The 22,083-nt window shown below is 43.3% G+C and overlaps 2 protein-coding genes across 2 annotated transcripts in view; both read right to left on the bottom strand.

The window, feature by feature from the left end:
• Nucleotides 1-22,083, bottom strand: part of LOC120992210 (B-cell receptor CD22-like) — a 371,322-nt gene that overhangs the window by 252,188 nt on the left and 97,051 nt on the right. The gene's annotated exons all lie outside the window — the stretch shown is intronic.
• Nucleotides 1-22,083, bottom strand: part of LOC120992223 (B-cell receptor CD22-like) — a 131,088-nt gene that overhangs the window by 13,593 nt on the left and 95,412 nt on the right. The window contains exons 9-11 of the mRNA XM_040421061.1: nt 15,419-15,493; nt 14,206-14,280; nt 9,054-9,128 (exon numbers count right to left, since the gene is read on the bottom strand). Coding sequence (XP_040276995.1) covers nt 9,054-9,128; nt 14,206-14,280; nt 15,419-15,493 — 225 coding nt within the window. The remainder of the gene's footprint in view (nt 1-9,053; nt 9,129-14,205; nt 14,281-15,418; nt 15,494-22,083) is intronic.

The following is a 22,083-nucleotide window of genomic DNA, read 5'->3' as shown; positions in this document are numbered from 1 at the left end:
CGCCCCTTGGGCAGATTGGTGACCGGACAAGCAGGTTATAAAACTTAATATTTCGGTATTTATAAGGTGGACAGGGGGGATACTTAGATGATTTTAATAGACTTTATAAGACCTGTACTGACATATATATGCCTAAATATGCTAATTAGGCCTGTCAGTGTCGCAATAAATTCACAAATTCTAGAATTCGTGATCCCTAGATCCCTCTCATTATTTTCGCTATTGCACATATCGACACTAATGATGCGCATATTTTTTGCACAATACATGCAACTTCACAAATTATCAGGTCTGAGTAGATATTACTGATTGGTGACATCACAGCACTATGTCTGTAGCATGTATGTATGGACAGCAGAGAAAAAATAATTCCTATCAGCTACACTATATCACTATCTAATCTACACTGACCATCCCCCACTAACTGTAGCTGGCCAGCTAAGGCCTCTTTCACACTTGCGTTGTCCGGATCCGGCGTGTACTCCACTTGCCGGAATTACACGCCGGATCCGGAAAAACGCAAGTGTACTGAAAGCATTTGAAGACGGAACCGTCTTCCAAATGCGTTCAGTGTTACTATGGCACCCAGGACGCTATTAAAGTCCTGGTTGCCATAGTAGGAGCGGGGAGCTGGGGAGCGGTATACTTACAGTCCGTGCGGCTCCCGGGGCGCTCCAGAATGACGTCAGAGCGCCCCATGCGCATGGATGACGTGATCCATGTGATCACATGATCCATGCGCTTGGTGCGCCCTGACGTCACTCTGGAGCGCCCGGGGAGCCGCACAGACTGTAAGTATACCGCTCCCCAGCTCCCCGCTACACTTTACCATGGCTGCCAGGACTTTAGCGTCTTGGCAGCCATGGTAACCACTCTGAAAAAGCTAAATGTCGGCTCCGGCAATGCGCCGAAACGACGTTTAGCTTAAGGCCGGATCCGGATCAATGCCTTTCAATGGGCATTAATTCCGGATCCGGCCTTGCGGCAAGTGTTCCGGATTTTTGGCCGGAGCAAAAAGCGCAGCATGCTGCGGTATTTTCTCCGGCCAAAAAACGTTCCGTTCCGGAACTGAAGACATCCTGATGCATCCTGAACGGATTTCTCTCCATTCAGAATGCATTAGGATAATCCTGATCAGGATTCTTCCGGCATAGAGCCCCGACGACGGAACTCTATGCCGGAAGAAAAGAACGCAGGTGTGAAAGAGCCCTTAGACCTGTCCTAGGTTGCTAATATAGCTTGTTTGTTTATACAGCTAGACCTGCCAATAACCTACAGTTCCTATGTTTGTTTGTTAAAGACAAACGCAGAGTTACTTTGCTTTTTTTTTTTTTATAAATAGAATCATTATAATAATTAAGTATTTAACTATTCAATTTTTAAAAAAAAAAGCAAAGTAATATAATCGCATAGCGAATTAAACTTAGCTGTCTCTATAGTCAACCTTCCTATTTGATTGCTAGAATTAGCGAAGTTGACGAATATGGAGCTAAAACGAAGATGGAGAATACTTTGTTATCTTCGTTTTGAGGAATATGACGAATACATTCGTCGTATTCGCTAATTCTACCAAGCCAACCATAGTAAACCAGGTCCAAGTTGAAATAGCAATTCGATTAATTCAAGTTATAATAATCAAATTTCGATTTCGACTTAGCACTGCTATATTCTATATTAGGCTAGAATTAACGAATATGGAATATAGCAGTGCTAAGTTAAAATCGAAATTCGATTATTATAACTTGAATTAATCGAATTGCGATTTTAACGTAATTCTCAAATCCGACAGTACATTCTAGTATGGAGACGTTCCCATGGTGATGGGGACGCTCCATGAGTCGTCAGAAGCGGCAACGGGCACTGACTGGAGCAGCCAGGAAGCCAGGAATCCTAAGGACAGGTAAGAACTACTTTTGGGAAGTGGGAAAGAAAAAAATATAACAATATAAAAAATAAAAGAATATTCGAAATATCGAATTTATAGCACTATATTCAAAATATTCACGAATTAGCGAAGTGCCGATATTCGCTAAAAAAATTCGATATTCGAATATTCGCGCTCAACACTAGTCTTCTCATGTTGCTGCTACCTCAACATTATGTCACTGGGCCACTCTTGGGTCTCCTCATGCTGCTGCTGCATCAACACTATGTCACTGGGCCACTCTGTGGTCTCTTTATGCTGCTGCTACCTCAACATTATGTCACTGGGCCACTCTGTGGTCTCCTTATGCTGCTGCCACATCACTACTCTGTGGTCTTCTCATGCTGTTGCCACATCACCACTACGTCACTGGGCCACTCTGTGGTCTCCTTATGCTGCTGCCACTTCAGTATTCTGTGGTCTACTCATGCTGCTGCCACCTCACTACTCTGTGGTCTCCTCATGCTGCTCCTACCTCAACACTATGTCACTGAGCCAGTCTGTGGTCTCCTCATGCTGCTGATACCTCAACACTATGTTACTGGGCCACTCTGTGGTCTGCTCATGCTGCTGCTACATCAACACTATATCAGTGGGCCACTCTGTTGTCTCCTCATGCTGCTGCTCCCTCAACACTATGTCACTGGGCCATTCTGTGGTCTCCTTATACTGCTGCTACCTCCCCACTCTGTCACTGGGCCACTCTGTGGTCTCCTCATGCTGCTGCCACATCACTACTCTGTGATCTCCTCATGCAGCTGCCACATCTACACTATGTCACTGGGCCACTCTGTGGTCTCCTCATGCTGCTGCTACCTCAACACTATGTTACTGGGCCACTTTGTGGTTTCCTCATGCTGCTGCTACCTCAACACTATGTCAGTGGGCCACTCTGTGGTCTCCTCATGTTGCTGCTCCCTCAAAACTATGTCACTGGGCCACTCTGTGGTCTCCTTATGCTGCTACTACCTCAACATTATGTCACTGGGCCATTTTGTGGTCTCCTCATGCTGCTGCTACATTAACGCTAAGTCACTGGGCCACTCTGTGGTCTCCTTATGCTGCTGCCACCTCATCACTATATCACTGGGCCACTCTGTGGTCTCCTCATGCTGCTGCCACTTCACCACTCTGTGATCTCCTTATGATGCTGCCACATTACTACTCTGTGGTCTTCTTATGCTGCTGCCATCTCATCACTATGTGACTGGGCCACTCTGTGTACTCCTCATGCTGCTGCCACCTCACCACTCTGTCACTGGGCCACTCTTTGATCTCCTCATGCTGCTGCCACATCACTACTCTGTGATCTCCTCATGCTGCTGCCACCTCTTTACTGTGTCACTGGGCCACTCTGTGGTCTCCTCATGCTGCTGCCACATAACTACTCTGTGGTCTCCTCATGCTGCTGCCACCTCTACACTATGTCACTGGGCCACTCTGTGGTCTTCTCATGCTGCTGCCACTTCACCACTATGTGGTCTCCTCATGCTGCTGCCATATCACTACTCTGTGGTCTCCTCATGCTTCTGCTACATCAATACTATGTCACTGGGCCATTCTGTGGTCTCCTTATGCTGCTGCTACCTCAACACTATGTCGCTGGGCCACTCTGTGGTCTGCTCATGCTGCTGCCACCTCAACACTATGTCACTGGGCCACTCTGTGGTCTCTTTATGCTGCTGCCACCTTCCCACTCTGTCACTGGGCCACTCTATGGTATCCTCATGCTCCTGCAACCTCACCACTATGTCATTGGGCCACTCTGTGCCTTTTTGGCCTGGTTGACATCCTCAATTATTTTACCCTTCTTCTGATCTGTCAGAAGGAAGGAAAAATGAGACCCTCGACAGATCCTGTCTATGTAGCAGCTGTAAGGCCTTTATGACATGGTCCCTATTTTGCATAAGAATTGGTTTATGATTTGGTAGCCAAAAGCAGGAGTGGGTACTAAAACAGAAGACATGCAAATATTCCATTCACACGTCATCTCTGTTTTGGATCCACTCCTGTTTTTTTTTTGGGCTTTAGCAATACTGATGGATTACTGACCAAATGCTGACCGAGTGAAGGCAGATGCTCAACAGACAGGATCCATTTTTTGGGGGGTTATTGTTCTGATGGATCAGAGGAATGGCAAAATATTCAGTGATGTCAACACAAACCTACTGTTGATGACCTCTCCACTTTGTCAGGGGGGCTCTACTTGTATAAGTGTTTAATAGAACAGGTTCTGTAGACATCTATGTGGAATTAGCTACGACGGTGTCCGCTTCTTTTGGAAGCTAGTGTTGATTGAGCACCAAAGTGCTCGGGTGCTCTGGCCGAACACATCGGGAGTATAATGGAAGTCAATGGGAGAACCCTAAAATTAAAGAAGGCACCCCATGCTCTGAAGAGGGGAGGGTGCCTGGTTCATAGGAAAAGTCAAACAGACAAAAGAGGGAAAATAACCAAAAACCAAATGGTGACCGGCGCCAATAGCCTGTTTTATGCATACAAGTGGGTCAGGGATCGATGACCCTACTGATTAGTCAGAGAACCATAATTGTTAAAAGAGCCCCAGACCAAAGGTGAGGATATAAAAATTGTAATAGTTGTTAAAATACACAATTCCAAGAAGAATAAAAACAAATATATTGGAAATCAATATGTACACCAGATTTTAAGGGGAAAAACTGCACTCTAAGATGTTGTTTATATAAATAATGATATCACAGTAGGTGATGTTGAGGACCCAAGAAATGGACTTACTTCACCAGGGAGGTATCCCCTGGGATAGAACTCAAGACACCCACCGGATTCACCTCCCTCGCCTGGGTCGCATGTAGAATCACAGGAGGAAACAACAGGTCCACACAGGGCACTTCTTGTTACTTCCTTTATTGGATAAATACAGGTCAGTTCTACGTGTTTAGGGGTCTCTTGTGTCCCCCTTCATCAGGAGCAGTAAAACAAACAACATAAGGGTATACTGCTTCTGCCCCCCCTCTCTCCCACACCTCTGGTTCTTTCTCTCTTCTTTCAAGTCTGCCATCTGGCGCCCTGCAGTGAGTTTATCTCAGATCCCCTTGGATGTCGTACCCAGGGGCCTCTGTGATTAACACCTTCTGTTCTTTTTTTTCTTTTTTTTCCTATCTGTGACTTCATAGGAAAAGGTCAGAAATTGATGGACACACCACTGAAATGGTTTGGGAACAGCATGGGGAGGATGTCTTGGACTCCCAGGTCGCTGCTGGGAACCATGTTGTCTGAGTAGTACGCCACTTTTATAAACTGACAATAATATGTACAAAATTGAAAAAAAATTGTTAAGAAACATTCTCTCCTGTATATTTACTTGTGTATAAAGTGCAAGTGCTGCCAAAAATTACATGGAAGAGGTAGTCTGATACAACCTGCAGCACATTCAAATTGTGGTACAATAGTTCAGGTAGTGGGACTCCTACACTCATAAAGCCTTTGCACTAAGTGAAAGGGCTGTCAAAAATTACAAGGAACCAGCACTCCAAAACACCCTTTGTTATGATTGATGGCCTGCTGGTGACCCTCAAAAACATTTGGAGCAAGGGCCTGCTGATCTGACCATCTAAAACATTAGGGGCGAGGGCCTGCTGCCGCATAACCTCTGGGCGATTGCACGTCCCCGTGACGGCGACAATTCATTCAATTGTCTGGCCTATCAACTTTTGATATTCTTTTCTGTGCCTACCATGGTGATCACAGGTAACGGGGAATCAGGGTTCAAGAGGAGTGGGAGCCTGAGAAACGGCTACCACATCAAAGGGAGATCAATGGCTGAAATTAGATTGGCTGTTGTTGCCTTGCCCCTTTTTTTTCCTAATTGTGAACCACCCAGAGAGGGTGGGTCAAGATATTAAAGCACAAGCATCCAAGGAAGGCAGCAGGTGCGCAGCAATTACCCACTCCCGACTCGGGGAGGTAGTGACGATAAATAACAGGAGGCCCTGTTATTAGAATGAGTACACTTTCCGTTAACGAGGATCTATCGGAGGGTAAGTCTGGTGCCAGAAGCCAACTTGCTCCCGGCCTCCACAACATTCACCCAGTGTGCCGTCATGATGAGAATTGTGTTTACCATGGTTTCTTGGCTACTGAGACTGGACTTGTAGGTGAGGGCCTGCTGCCACTTTGTTGACTCTACACAACTTCTAGGCAATCAAACGTCCCGGTGACGGCGACGATCCATTTGGATGTCTGCCCTATCAACTTTCTGATACAGCACCGTTTTGCTTGTCCTCTCCACCAGAGGAATGAGAGATGAGAAGTTCTCTTTGTAGCGAGGGTCGAGAAGGGTGAACAACCAGTAATACGTGTTGTCTAAAATGCGTATAACGCGCGGGTCGTGGGAAAGGCAGCCTAACATGAAGTCAGCCATGTATGTCAGAGTACCAACAGGCAAGACTTTGCTGTCATCAGAAGGGCAGCTGACCCTGTAAAAGATTGTAGGTGAGGGCCTGCAGGTGAGCTGACCCTGTAAAACATTATATGCGAGGGTTTGCAGGTGACCTGACGCTATAAAACATTATATGCGAGGGCTTGCAGGTGAGCTGACCCTGTAAAACATTATATGCGAGCGCCTGCAATTGAGCTGACCCTTAAAACATCACATGCAAGGGCCTTCAGTTCAGCTGACCCTCTAAAAATTTATATGCGAGGGCCTGCAGGTGAGCTGACCCTGTAGAACATTATATGCGAGCGCCTGCAATTGAGCTGACCCTTAAAACATCACATGCAAGGGCCTTCAGTTCAGCTGACCCTCTAAAAATTTATATGCGAGGGCCTGCAGGTGAGCTGACCCTGTAGAACATTATATGCGAGGGCTTGCAGGTGAGCTAACCCTCTAAAACATTATATGCGAGGGCCTGCAATTGAGCTGACCCTGTAAAACATTAAATGCGAGAGCCTGCAGGTGGGTTGACCTTGTAAAACATTATATGCTAGGGCCTGCAGGTGAGCTGACCCTGTAAAACATTAAATGCGAGAGCCTGCAGGTGAGCTGACCCTGTAAAACATTATAGACGAGGGCCTGCAGGTGAGCTGACCCTGTAAAACATTATATGCGAGAGCCTGCAGGTGAGCTGACCCTGTAAAAAATTATATGCGATGGCCTGCAGGTGAGCTGACCCAGTAAAAAATTATATGCGAGGGCCTGCAGGTGAGCTGACCCTGTAAAACATTATATGCGAGGGCCTGCAGGTGAGCTGACCCTGTAAAACATTATATGCGAGGGCTTGCAGGTGAGCTGACCCTCTAAAGCATTATATGTGAGGGCCTGCAGGTGAGCTGACCCTGTAAAACATTATATGCAAGGGCCTGCAGGTAAGCTGACCCAGTAAAATATTATATGCGAGGGCCTGTAGGTAAGCTGACCCTGTAAAAAATTATATGTGAGGGCCTGCAGGTGAGCTGACCTTGTAAAAGATTATATGTGAGGGCATATATGAGAGGAGGAGGTGGATGAAAAAAGTAAGATTTAACCATATACCCTTTTTTGTGGCGGAAAGGGTGCATGGGAATACAGTGTATTGAGTACATTAAACAACACATTTAAAGTGCCTTTGTTAATCCGCTTTCCTCTGGTGGAGTCGAGAAGTCAGGGGCAATCCAGGCCTTGTTCATTTTTATAAGAGTCAACCTGTCAGCAATTTCAGTTTACAGGCGGAGTCGCTTATCTGTTATAATGCCACCAGTAGCACTAAATACCCGCTCAGACAAAACGATGGCGGCAGGGCAGGCCAGCACCTCCAAGTCATAGATTGCCAGTTCGTGCCACGTGTCCAGCTTGGTAACTGTGTCTCATCATCATCCACCTCATTAAACACTAATTGCCGTTCCCCACCGTCATGTTCTTGTGACTGTGGATGCTTAAGAGGTTGGGAATCAGGGCACAAGATCTCATGTCCCTCTTCAAGCATGCTTGGCGAGAGGGCCAAATCAAGTAATGGCGATGAAAAGAGTGTGGGATCACTTTTTTGGCCAGACTCTCCATGGTGGGAGGAAGGAGGATCAGGGTGAGGATTCTGTTGACCAGACTCTTGGCTACTGAGACTGGACTTGGTGGAAGACAGGGTGGTGCTTAACAGACTGGAAGCATTATCTGCTGCAATCCAACCGAACACCTGGTCGCACTGGTCTGACTTCAAGAGTTTTGTCTTGCGACGCCCTGCAAACTGGGACATGAAGGTAGGTATCGTGGATGATTGTTTTTCTTGTGTTCTGGCAGCAGGGCTTACCTGGCAAATGCAGGCTTTGGCCTTCAGAAGGAAACAGAGCAGAAGAGCACATATTCCCCACATGGGTTCACGTATAGACAGCAATCATGGAGAATGCCAAGTCTTCAGCATATCTTTATCACATGCTAGGTTTCGGGAAACTACACCCCCTTAATCATGCATAATGATGATGACTGGTAACAAATATATTGCATCATTTCACATAATGAGGAGGCTATTAACAGATTTCAGGAGATATGTAAATATCTCCTGAAATCTGTTAATAGCCCTCCTCATTATTCAAAATTATGCAATATCTATGTCTGAACCCCTAGGAGAAGTATTTCAAACTTTTGGATAATAAAAATACAGTATTTTATACTAAAAGAACAGTGAGTAATTAATTTTTGCTCACTACTATAAGCTATGACTTGGCTCTTTGATTGCACAAGACAGTGACAGAAAGGACTTTGTACGAGGAGTGTAGTAAAGCTTGAGTGCAGGAGCCCATCAAGAGTAAATAGTTTATATTTATTCATATTATGACTGAGATAGACAGAAGATCTTGGTGTCCAGACCCGTCGCAAAGGAGCTGTGGGGTTTTGCAGGTCTGAGTATATAGGTCTGGAGAATACAGTACAGGGTGAGTAGCCTGCGCCCGCGCCTGCCCAGGAGATGAGCTGCCGAAATAAGAAATGGCAACTTCTCTCTACTGAGATTAGGGAAGATTTGCAACAACCATTAATCATTAGATCTTCAGCTGGTCCAAAATGAGCATGTACAGCCTGTGTCCATCTAATATGTACGGGCACACATACTGTACATGCAGGAGCAGGTTTTTTGTATTTTATTTTTTATGTTATTTATAAACATCGTCTATTATTATTAGTTACCTTGAATTGTTCATAATTGTTTTCAATATCTCGTTTTATCAGGTCAGTGTATGTGGCATCGGGGGATGCTTCAGTCTACAAAAAAATAATAATAACATTGCTAAAAAAAAACAGGCTAGGTGATAATACATCATAAGATACCCAACTCTGGGGACTGCACCAATGTTTCACCATTTCAAGATGTAGGACCCCTTAGGTACCTAAAACCAGCATGAGGAAGAGTTTCTTGATACTTGTTGAGGGGCAGTGGCGTGCAGATATGCTTTAAAAACCTCAAGCAGAAAATTCAGCATTGAAATGAAGTGAACACTAGGGTTGAGTGAACCCGAACTGTAAAGTTCGGGTTCGTACCGAACTTTTGAATTTTGGGACCCCGGACCCGAACATTTCCATAAAAGTTCGGGTTCGGGTTCGGTGTTCGGCGCTTTCTTGGCGCTTTTTGAAAGGCTGCTCAGCAGCCAATCAACAAGCGTCATACTACTTGACCCAAGAGGCCATCACAGCCTTGCCTACTATTGGCATGGCTGTGATTGGCCAGAGCAGTATGTGACTCAGCCTCTATATAAGCTTTCGGCGTTCTCACCCTGCTGCTGCTTGCCTGTAAGCGCTGCAGCGTAACTTCGGCCTTCCTGCTCACCGCCTCATATGCGACGTGCCCAGAAGGTTGAACTCCACCTTGCACATGCTGGCCAGACTGTGCGAGCAGCAGCAGGCGATAGTGGAGTTTCAGCTGCAGCACGCACGGGTGAGTCGCTCGGCGGAACAGCACCACTTCACCACCAATGACTGGGCCTCCATGCGAGACCTGTGTTCCTTGTTGCGCTGTTTCGAGTACTCCACCAACATGGCCAGTACCAATAATGCCATTCTTACTATCCCACTTCTATGCCTCCTTGAAAAAACGCTCCTGGCCTGGCGATGATGGAAGAGGATGTGGCACAGGAGGAGGAGGAGGAAGAGGGGTCATTTCATAGGGTTTCCGGCCAGTCATTCCCAAGTGGCTCAGAGGGTGGGTTCCTGCACCCACAAACCCAAGGTGTACAATTGTCCAGCCAGGGCACAGTTCTGGAGGATGAGGAGGAGGAGATGCAGGAGGAGCAACCATGTTCACAGCAGGGTGGTACCCAGACCAGCTCATGGCCATCACTGGTGCATGGATGGGGGGATACAGAGAACACAGACGATACACCTCCCACAGAGGACAGCTTTTCGTTGCCTCTGGGCAGCCTGGCACACATGAGCGATTACATGCTGTAGTGTCTCTGCAACGACTGCCGAGTTGCCCACATTCTAACTTGTGCTGATTACTGGGTGGCCACGCTGGTGGATCCCCGTTACAAGGACAACGTACCGTCCTTAATTCCGTCACTGGAGCGTGATCGTAAGATGCGCGAGCACAAGTGCACGCTGGTAGACGCGCTGCTGGTGGCATTCCCACCTGACAGCGGGGGCACAGTGGAAGCACAAGGTGAAGGTAGAGGAGGAGGAAGAAGTCGCTAACGCAGCTAGGGCACCGCCAACACCTCAGAAGGCAGGGTTAGCAAGGCCGAAATGTTGAAAAGCTTTGTCAGCACGCCACAACAACCAGCACCACCAGCTGATATGGAACGTCTTAGCAGGAGGCAGCATTTCACCAACATAGTGGAGCAGTATGTGTGCACACGCCTACACGTACTGATTGACGGGTCTGCCCCCTTCAACTTCTGGGTCTCCAAATTGGGCACATGGCCTGAGCTTGCCCTTTACACCTTGGAGGTGCTGGCCTGCCCTGCAGCCAGTGTATTATCTGAACGTGCATTTAGCATGGCAGGAGGCGTCATCACAGACAAGCGCAGCCGCCTGTCCACAGCCAACGTGGACAAGCTCATGTTCATTAAAATGAACCAGGCTTGGATCCCTCAGGACTTGTCCGTACCTTGTGCAGAATAGACATTTATACCACCATCAAACATACATTCTTGTACTCAAGTCAAGTGCAATGATTCTTTGTTTTCTTTTTTATTTGTCCCAATATTTTGGGGGCTACCTACCCCAATAAAAAAATTAAAAAAAACATTGTTGGCTACCTCCTCCTCCTCCATTGCTGCCTCCACCTACAACACCACATTCACCGCCTCCTCAACCTCCGACTCCATATCCACCTCCTTCTCTGAGTTGCAGGTTAAAAATTAGTAATTTTTAGTTATTTTATTTTATTTTACTTTAAGTTATTTCCTTATCCACATTAGTTTGCAGAGCAGTTGTCATGCTCTTAAACACATTTTACTGCCTTTTACATCCCTGTAGTCTTTTCAAGGACTATTTTAGAGCCATTTTAATGCAAAAAATTGCCAATTTTAGTGCCCTAACTTGAAAAAATTCTTATTTTTAATTGTCGGGTGACATTTTACCATTTTTGGCTTATACAAACTCCTGCTGTGCCTGGGTGACAGGGGCCTAAATCTCTCAAAATTATCTGTTCTATTGCTGGGTGACATGAACCCCCTTTTGCCGTGAATTAACCCCTGCTGTGCCTGGGTGACAGGGGCCTAAATCTCTCAAAATCCTCTGTTCTATTGCTGGGTGACATGAACCCCCTTTTGACGTGAATGAACCCCTGCTGTGCCTGGGTGACAGGGGCCTAAATCTCTCAATATCTTCTGTTCTATTGCTGGGTGACATGAACCCCCTTTTGCCGTGAATGAACCCCTGCTCTGCACTGCTGACAAGGAAATAAATTTAGTGAAAACATCTGTTACTGATCGGAAGATGCGCGACTACAAGCGCACGCTGATGATGGCATTCCCACCTGACAGCGGAGGCACAGGGGAAGCACAAGGCGAAGGCAGAGGAGGAGGAAGAGGTCGCCAACGCAGCTGGGGCACCGCCAGCACCTGAGAAGGCAGGGTTAGCATGGCCCAAATGTGGAAAAGCTTTGTCAGCCTTGGAGGTGCTGACCTGCCCTGCAGTCAGTGTATAGTGTGAACGTGTGTTTAGCACGGCAGAGAGCATTATCACAGGCCGCAGCCAATGTGGACAAGCTTACGTTTATTAAAATGAACCAGACATGGATCCCACAGGACTTGTCCGTACCTTGTGCAGAATAGACATTTATACCAGCCTCAACCATCCATTCTTGTACTCAAGTGCACTTATTCTGTTTTATTTTGTTATATGTCCCAATATGTTGGGGGATACCTCAATTGAAAAATAAAAAAATAACACAAATCAGTGTTGGCTACCGATTCCTCCTTCACCGCCGCCTCCACCTACACCGCCACGTCAACCTACACCGCCACATCCACCCATCCACCGCCTCCTCAACCCCCTACTCCTAGATCCAAATTGTTATTTTACATTTTTCTGTATTTTATGTTATTTTAAGTCATTTCCTTATCCACATTTGTTTGCAGAACAGTTGCCATGCTATTAAGCACATTTTGATGCCTTTTGCAGCCCTCTAGCCCTTTGTAGGACTATTTTAGAGCCATTTTAGTGGCCAAAAGTTCGGGTTCCCTTTGGGAACCCAACTCATTGAACCCAAACATCCAGGAGTCCGCTCAACTCTAGTGAACACCCATTGGTTAAAAAAGTGTGTTGAAAAAAACACTTCAAAAACCAATTAAAAATGCACAAAAAAATGCAGAAAAAACTGAATCTTTAATTGTGTCATTTAAAATTTGTCATGTAAACTGACCCTAACTGCATAAACTCCTCTGCACTGAGCTCCCCCTAGTGGCGACTGCAGGCAACCAGAAAGTTTCATGATGGAAGGGAAGCAGGAGATTTATCAATGTATTTTGTTATTTGCCTGGTGTAAATACATTGTAAATGAATCTGGTCAGAATGGGTACCATATTTATTAGGCACCTATTCCACTTTTCCGATATAAAAGTCAGATAAAGTGGGTGATTTGGAAGGAGACATTTTAAATTACAATTTTTTTTTTATTACAATTTCTTCCACTTAGGGCTCATGCAGGGTCGGTATTGCGGTCTGCAAACAGCAGGTCAGCTGCATGAATGGGTACGCAATGCGGAAGGTGAAGTGCAGAACAGAGGCACGGAACCCCACGGAAGCACTACGTAGTGCTTCCGTAGGATTTCTCTCCGTATCTTGGCACCACAAAAAATAGAACTTGTTCTATTTTTTTTGTGGTGCGGACAGATCACTGATGTTGCTCATGTCTTGAGGACCACAAATTGAGGACCCCAATGCATGGAATGGCCAAGCAATGGCCATCTGCATGAGCCATCAATAAAAGAAAAAAATAATTTAGTCCCAAATCTGGCACGTTGCACTTTGCTTTGAGGTAATCTTCCTGCACGTGTTGGGAAACTGAGCGGAGCTAAGTTTTGCTATGAAGCCCTATTAGATATGTGTACACCCCATGTTGAGGGGAGCGTGTAGTTTTATTTTTATTTTTTATAAATGGTGCTTCTACCATCTGAAATGAAAATCTATTACAGAATGGCTAGGGAAGGTGAGTCTACTAGAACAAACCCGTAGTGCTTCCGAGGGGTCCCGTTCTGTGCGGCCGTTCCGCAATTCCGGATTTGCGGACCCATTGAAGTGAATGGGTCCGCATCCGTGATGCGGAATGCACACGGAACTGTGGCCGTGTATTGCGGCCCGCAATACGGCCACGGATCGCACACGTTCGTGTGAACTAGGCCTTAAGGTGATCATTCAACCTGCTGCACACATCCTTACAGACTGGGTCTACAAGAAGCTTGTGGTACGTACAACCGATGCTGAGACAGAACAAACCCAACTTAGGCTAAATTCTCACTTCAGTTATTTAATCAGTTATTACCATCAGTTACTTTGAGCCAAAACCAGTAGTGAAGCCTACACAAAGAGGTCTAACCCGGTTTTGGCCCACAGTTGCTGATGGGAATAACTGACCAAATAACTGAAGTGAGAACTTGGTCTTGCCTTTTCAACAGGTCCCATTTCCAGCACTGAAGCTCCTGTCTTGCTGCAATCTCTACTGAGATTAGGGAAGATTTGCAACAACCAATAATCATTAGATCTTCAGCTGGTCCAAAATGAGCATGTACAGCCTGTGTCCATCTAATATGTATGGGCACACATACTGTACATGCAGGAGCAGGTTTTTGTATTTAATTTTTTATGTTATTTATAAACATCGTCTATTGTTATTAGTTACCTTGAATTTTTCATAATCGTTTTCAATATCTCGTTTTATCAGGTCAGTGTATGTGGCATCGGGGGATGCTTCAGTCTACAAAAAAAAAAAAAAAACATTGCTAAAAAAACAGGCTAGGTGATAATACATCATAAGATATCCAACTCTGGGGACTGCACCAATGTTTCACCATTTCAAGATTTAGGACCCCTTAGGTACCCTAAACCAGCATGGGGAAGAGTTTCTTGATACTTGTTGAGGGGCAGTGGCGTGCAGATATGCTTCAAAAACCTCAAGCAGAAAATTCAGCATTGAAATTAAGTGAACACCCATTGGTTAAAAAAGTCACGTCAAAAAAACACATAAAAATTGTGTTGAAAAAAACACACATCAAAAACCCATTAAAAATGCAGAAAAAACTGAATCTGTGCGGAATTTTTAATTGTGTCATTTAAAATTAGTCATGTAAACTGACCCTAACTGCATAAATTCCTGTGCACTGAGCTCCCCCTAGTGGTGGCTGCAGGCAACCAGACAGTTTTATGATGGAAGGGAAGCCAAGCCAAGCAATGGCCGTCTGCATGAGCCGTCAATAAAAGAAAAAAATTATTTTGTCCCAAATCTGGCACGTTGCACTTTGCTTTGAAGTAATTTTCGTGCACGTATTGGGAAACTGAGCGGAGCTTAGTTTTGCTATGAAGCCCTATTAGATATGTGTATCCCCCATGTTGAGGGAAGCGTGTATTTCTATTTTTATAAATGGTGCTTCTACCATCTGAAATGAAAATCTATTACAGGATGGCTAGGAAAGGTGAGTCTACTAGAACGAAACAAACTTAGGCCAATTTCTCACTTCAGTTATTACCATCAGTTACTTTGAGCCAAAACCAGTAGTGAAGCCTACACAAAGAGGTCTAACCCGGTTTTGGCCCACAGTTAGTGATGGAAATAACTGACCAAATAACTGACCAAATAACTGAAGTGAGAACTTGGTCTTGCCTTTTCAACAGGTCCCATTTCCAGCGCTGAAGCTCCTGTCTTGCTGCAGTCTCTACTGAGATTAGGGAAGATTTGGAAAAACCAATAATCATTAGATCTTCAGCTGGTCCAAAATTAGCATGTACAGCGAGTGTCCATCTAATATGTATGGGCACACATACTGTACATGCAGGAGCAGGTTTTTGTATTTTATTTTTTATGTTATTTATAAACATCGTCTATTGTTACTAGTTACCTTGAATTGATCATAATCGTTTTCAATATCTCGTTTTATCAGGTCAGTGTATGTGGCAACGGGGGATGCTTCAGTCTACAAAAAAAAAAAACATTGATAAAAAAAACTGGCTAGGTGATAATAAGATATCCAACTCTGGGGACTGCACCAATTTTTCACCATTTCAAGATGTAAAACCCCTTAGGTACTCTTCCCCAGCATGAGGAAGAGTTTCTTGATAAAAGTCAGCATTGTAATGAAGTGAACACCCATTGGTTAAAAAAACTTGGTCTTGCCTTTTCAACAGGTCCCATTTCCAGAACTGAATCTCCTGTCTTGCTGCATCCAAATCCTACTGGACTGGATGTTGTCATGCATTTTCATAAGTGTACAGTCTTATCTAAAGGTATAATCTAAATATCATTGCCTTTAAGAGTAAAGTCAGACTGAACCAGAGTCTAATGTTTTTCTATAGAATTGAAATAGGCCAAGATGAGTTCATGCTGAGTTCAATTTGGGTAACATGTTTGTAACGGACATAGAATGTGTTGTCTCTTAAAAATTATTGTGAGAAGATGTAGTGTATCTGTTAATACTATAATGGGTCCTACAGACATGTATCTGTGAGAGAGAACCATTTAAATAGCAATGTATTATTTTACTTCATTACAAAGTCATTAAGGATGTCTACCTTATAGGAAGCATTGGGTGTGTAAATGTCCCATTCATGTCTTCATAATTATATTCTATATATTCCTGTGTGGTGTATTTAGATTTGCAACATATCTTAACCAATAATTTATATAAAATGTCATCTATGTGTAACAGTGTGTCGATATATATATATATATATATATATATATGTATACATATATATATATATATATATATAATTTAGAATATATATTTTATGCCATGTGTATCTCACTGACTGGATATAACTTTTTAAGGTTTAGAAAGTATGGAAGTTATCTTCCTACTAATTGTATTTCATGAGGAGAGCCTAATGTTTTAGTTGGCTTGTGGACAAGTTAAATATATATACCCAGATGCCAAGTAAAAGGACCATTGTCCTTTTGTCCATTATCATGAATTTAAAAAGATGGTGGAAGATGGTGACTCCAACATGTCTAGATTATGGGTAATTAAAAGTGTCAGGAAGAAACCCTTAATACTGATGCATATTGGAGAGGTTAAAAAGGTCATGTGAATGTCTTAGGTATTTAGAATTAATGTTTGAAATTGTTATGTGGTACAACAGTGCCATCTAGAGGTGAATGGATAATAGTATGTCATTTTCACCAGTATTTCGGGGGTTAAAATGACATCATTATTATCTGCATACGAATACACCCACCTTGTCTGATTGGAGATCCCTAATCTAGAAGGGGATGAGTTCTTAGATAACATGCTGTACACTGCGTGCAGAATTATTAGGCAAATGAGTATTTTGACCACATCATCTTCTTTATGCATGTTGTCTTACTCCAAGCTGTATAGGCTCGAAAGCCTACTACCAATTAAGCATATTAGGTGATGTGCATCTCTGTAATGAGAAGGGGTGTGGTCTAATGACATCAACACCCTATATTAGGTGTGCATAATTATTAGGCAACTTCCTTTCCTTTGGCAAAATGGGTCAAAAGAAGGACTTGACAGGCTCAGAAAAGTCAAAAATAGTGAGATATCTTGCAGAGGGATGCAGCACTCTTAAAATTGCAAAGCTTCTGAAGCGTGATCATCGAACAATCAAGCGTTTCATTCAAAATAGTCAACAGGGTCGCAAGAAGCGTGTGGAAAAACCAAGGCGCAAAATAACTGCCCATGAACTGAGAAAAGTCAAGCGTGCAGCTGCCAAGATGCCACTTGCCACCAGTTTGGCCATATTTCAGAGCTGCAACATCACTGGAGTGCCCAAAAGCACAAGGTGTGCAATACTCAGAGACATGGCCAAGGTAAGAAAGGCTGAAAGACGACCACCACTGAACAAGACACACAAGCTGAAACGTCAAGACTGGGCCAAGAAATATCTCAAGACTGATTTTTCTAAGGTTTTATGGACTGATGAAATGAGAGTGAGTCTTGATGGGCCAGATGGATGGGCCCGTGGCAGGATTGGTAAAGGGCAGAGAGCTCGAGTCCGACTCAGACGCCAGCAAGGTGGAGGTGGAGTACTGGTTTGGGCTGGTATCATCAAAGATGAGCTTGTGGGGCCTTTTCGGGTTGAGGATGGAGTCAAGCTCAACTCCCAGTCCTACTGCCAGTTTCTGGAAGATACCTTCTTCAAGCAGTGGTACAGGAAGAAGTCTGCATCCTTCAAGAAAAACATGATTTTCATGCAGGACAATGCTCCATCACACGCGTCCAAGTACTCCACAGCGTGGCTGGCAAGAAAGGGTATAAAAGAAGAAAATCTAATGACATGGCCTCCTTGTTCACCTGATCTGAACCCCATTGAGAACCTGTGGTCCATCATGAAATGTGAGATTTACAAGGAGGGAAAACAGTACACCTCTCTGAACAGTGTCTGGGAGGCTGTGGTTGCTGCTGCACGCAATGTTGATGGTGAACAGATCAAAACACTGACAGAATCCATGGATGGCAGGCTTTTGAGTGTCCTTGCAAAGAAAGGTGGCTATATTGGTCACTGATTTGTTTTTGTTTTGTTTTTGAATGTCAGAAATGTATATTTGTGTATGTTGAGATGTTATATTGGTTTCACTGGTAAAAATAAATAATTGAAATGGGTATATATTTGTTTTTTGTTAAGTTGCCTAATAATTATGCACAGTAATAGTCACCTGCACACACAGATTTCCCCCTAAAATAGCTAAAACTAAAAACAAACTAAAAAACTACTTCCAAAAATATTCAGCTTTGATATTAATGAGTTTTTTGGGTTCATTGAGAACATGGTTGTTGTTCAATAATAAAATTAATCCTCAAAAATACAACTTGCCTAATAATTCTGCACTCCCTGTATAAAGTGTGCATGTAAAAGGTTAGACGGGATCTACACTCTTCAACTGAAACAACTGCAACTAACAACTTACTTCAACAAAAAAAAATAAACTTGGATCAATTTTTATCTACTGGAAGAGTTTTGAGAACTGATCACACCCGAAACCCTGTTCATCCTTGACCCGGTAACGTATATTTGTATTTACTGATTGTGGTATTAATAAGATATTCCTCTCGGCATATAGTCAAGAGTACCCATACTGAGGGAACATATAGTGTTAAACACCTCCCTAATGCTAGTTGTCCTCTTAGCAAAGATGCATATTGCTAATGGGAGATTGGACATTATCTGAGTAGAGGAAAAACCTTTGGGAAATGATATTTCCATAGTATGATTGCTGAGTGGAATATAATATCATATTAATATCATATATATATATTTTTGATTGGTCATAAGGAAACAGTGGATCAGTTATGCTTCCAGTATTAATCTGTGCTTATCCTTTTTATATTCAATTGTTTATGATATATATTTCATTAGTCTTAGGATAATTTTATGCTGGTGAGAAAGCAATAGTGGGTTACACCACCATCTAGTGGTAGTTTGTTGGTACTGCGTCAATTGGTCTATCCATTGATCTTATGTCTGTTTTATATTGGATTTTTACTAATTTATAAATAAATTATTACATATATTTTGCATAATTGATTGCCCCTTTGTTTTCATTAATTGCATAAATTAAATTTAGAGTCTCAAGATAAAAGAAAAGGCATTTATATGTTTACCTAGTGGATTTCCTGACTGATTTCCATATTTTTGACATTTTATCTCTTGTATAAAATATTTATATTTTATATAAAATATATACCTTGACATTCTGGGGGTACTGCTGAGATCTTGAGATATTTCTATAAATTATTTATGCAAATAGTGAAAAATTCTACACTTCTTCTTAGCTTGCCAAATTGTTATTGTTATCTGTATTGATTATTGATTATTGATCAGAATCATGAGTGTAACAGGCAGCGACCCAGGTAATAGCCAGGCTATAGCAGATAGTCCATCATACCGGGAACAGATAGTCCATAAGACTATCGAATATATATACACGGGTTAAATTAGATAAGGAGATAACTGAATGGACTAATGAGCTGCAGGCAATAGCCTATGAAGAACGTGGGGATATATGGAAGTTAGGTGGCATGGTTGATAGATACCTGACATACAGTACAGACCAAAGGTTTGGACACACCTTCTCATTCAAAGAGTTTTCTTTATTTTCATGACTATGAAGGCATCAAAATTATGAATTAGCACATGTGGAATTATATACATAACAAACAAGTGTGAAACAACTGAAAATATGTCATATTCTAGGTTCTTCAAAGTAGCCACCTTTTGCTTTGATTACTGCTTTGCACACTCTTGGCATTCTCTTGATGAGCTTCGGAGGTAGTCCCCTGAAATGGTCTTCCAACAGTCTTGAAGGAGTTCCCAGAGATGCTTAGCACTTGTTGGCCCTTTTGCCTTCACTCTGCGGTCCAGCTCACCCCAAACCATCTCGATTGGGTTCAGGTCCGGTGACTGTGGAGGCCAGGTCGTCTGGCGCAGCACCCCATCACTCTCCTTCATGGTCAAATAGCCCTTACTTTCAAAGTTTTCCCAATTTTTCGGCTGACTGACTGACCTTCATTTCTTAAAGTAATGATGGCCACTAGTTTTTCTTTACTTAGCTGCTTTTTTCTTGCCATAATACAAATTCTAACAGTCTATTCAGTAGGACTATCAGCTGTGTATCCACCTGACTTCTCCTCAACGCCACTGATGGTCCCAACCCATTTATAAGGCAAGAAATCCCACTTATTAAACCTGACAGGGCACACCTGTGAAGTGAAAACCATTTCAGGGGACTACCTCTTGAAGCTCATCAAGAGAATGCAAAGAGTTTGCAAAGCAGTAATCAAAGCAAAAGGTGGCTACTTTGAAGAACCTAGAATATGACATATTTTCAGTTGTTTCACACTTGTTTGTTATGAATATAATTCCACATGTGTTAATTCATAGTTTTGATGCCTTCAGTGTGAATCTACAATTTTCATAGTCATGAAAATAAAGAAAACTCTTTGAATGAGAAGGTGTGTCCAAACATTTGGTCTGTACTGTACATAGATTTGACACAAAGTAATACCGAGAGGGACCAACACCTATTATGCGCTTTGTCACCTGTTTTGTATGCATTATTGGTGGTCAATACTCTTTCACAAAAGAGACAAGAGTCTGTGAACAGAATGGAGCACTATATAGCCCAGCTAGAAGCAGATCTCAAAGCCACAGAGGCCACGATCAAGGACTTAAAATACAACCTTGATCACAGCCATGATGCATACCAAAAGGCAAGAAGTGATTTAGAGAATTTACATCTCCAGCATTCCAAAATTAAGCAGACAGATGGATCAGCCCATAATATAGTCAATGCTGAAAGGGATCCATCTAACACTGAGATCTCCTGACCCTCCAATATCCAGACATGTCATCACATGCTCTTAAAGCAGACCCCATCCAAGACACTCAGCAACCTGAAAGTGTTGGCGTGATTACACAGGAGGCATTAACCCAATTGAGTCGGGCGTTCCAAACTGTAACCGCCTTACTAAGTGCCGGTAACACGGAAGCCCCTAGAAATGTCTCTCCTCATAATTCCCTGTATAGAGATGTTAGGGTTAGGGGGAAATCACCTGTGCAATAAGTGTCTCATGAAAGTAGAGAAAGCGCATGTGAGTCTGATAGTGATGTGGGAAAGCGTGTGTCTTACTCCCTGCCACGCAGGCAGGTGTTTGCCCACAAAGAGGATCAGGGTCCAAGGCGACCATCATATGCTGAGGTGGTCTCTAGGAAGAAAAATTACCAGTGTTCAGAAAAGGATCAAAGTTCATCCAGCATAATTAAGTTTTTAAATGCCACTGTGTCCAAGTTCTCTAAGAAAGGTTCTTTTTAGATAGCGAATCACTTAGAACTGTATGAATCCACTATGGATTCTTTAAAATTATACTCTGATGCTGACAGGATCAGATTCCTTCCATGGGCATTTGATGATAAGTATCGTCATTACTTTACCTCATTTAGGGAGAGAGGAATTCAAGATTGGCCAAGTGTCTTGCATGAAGTTAAACTGGAATTCGGACCATACTGAACCATTACTTCTGCAAAACGGGACATATATAAGCTTATATGTAAGTCCAATCAAAGTCCCTGTGAATTCCTTTCTGTCCTTAAAAATGCCTATGGTTTAGTGTCAAACTCTGGCCCGCGGTCCAAATATGGCCCGCAGTGTAATTATATTTGGCCCGCGAGGCTATACCAAATGACTACTAGAGCTAGCCCGCCGGTATTATACAGCGCATTCATTCATCACTAATACTACAAATCCCATAATGCCTTGCTGATGTTTTGGCGCGTCAATAAGGACAGGTCCCAGAAACGCCCTCTCCTGTGTGACAGAAGTCATAGCGATCTCAAGCTACAACTGTCACTGTGGAACCCCTTCCCAAAAATGGCAAAAAGAAAGGCAGACAACAGGAACTTTCTGGACAGGTGGGAGACAGAATATCTGTTTACATATGTAAAAGACAGACCTGTTTGTCTGATTTGTGGAGTCAACGTGGCTCTAACTTAGGCTACTTTCACACTAGCGTTCGGAGCGGGTCCGTCTGATGTTTCATCAGAC

This window comes from Bufo bufo, chromosome 1, assembly GCF_905171765.1.
Source record: "Bufo bufo chromosome 1, aBufBuf1.1, whole genome shotgun sequence".
Lineage (NCBI taxonomy): Eukaryota > Metazoa > Chordata > Amphibia > Anura > Bufonidae > Bufo > Bufo bufo.
This window is presented reverse-complemented; position numbering and strand designations above follow the sequence as displayed.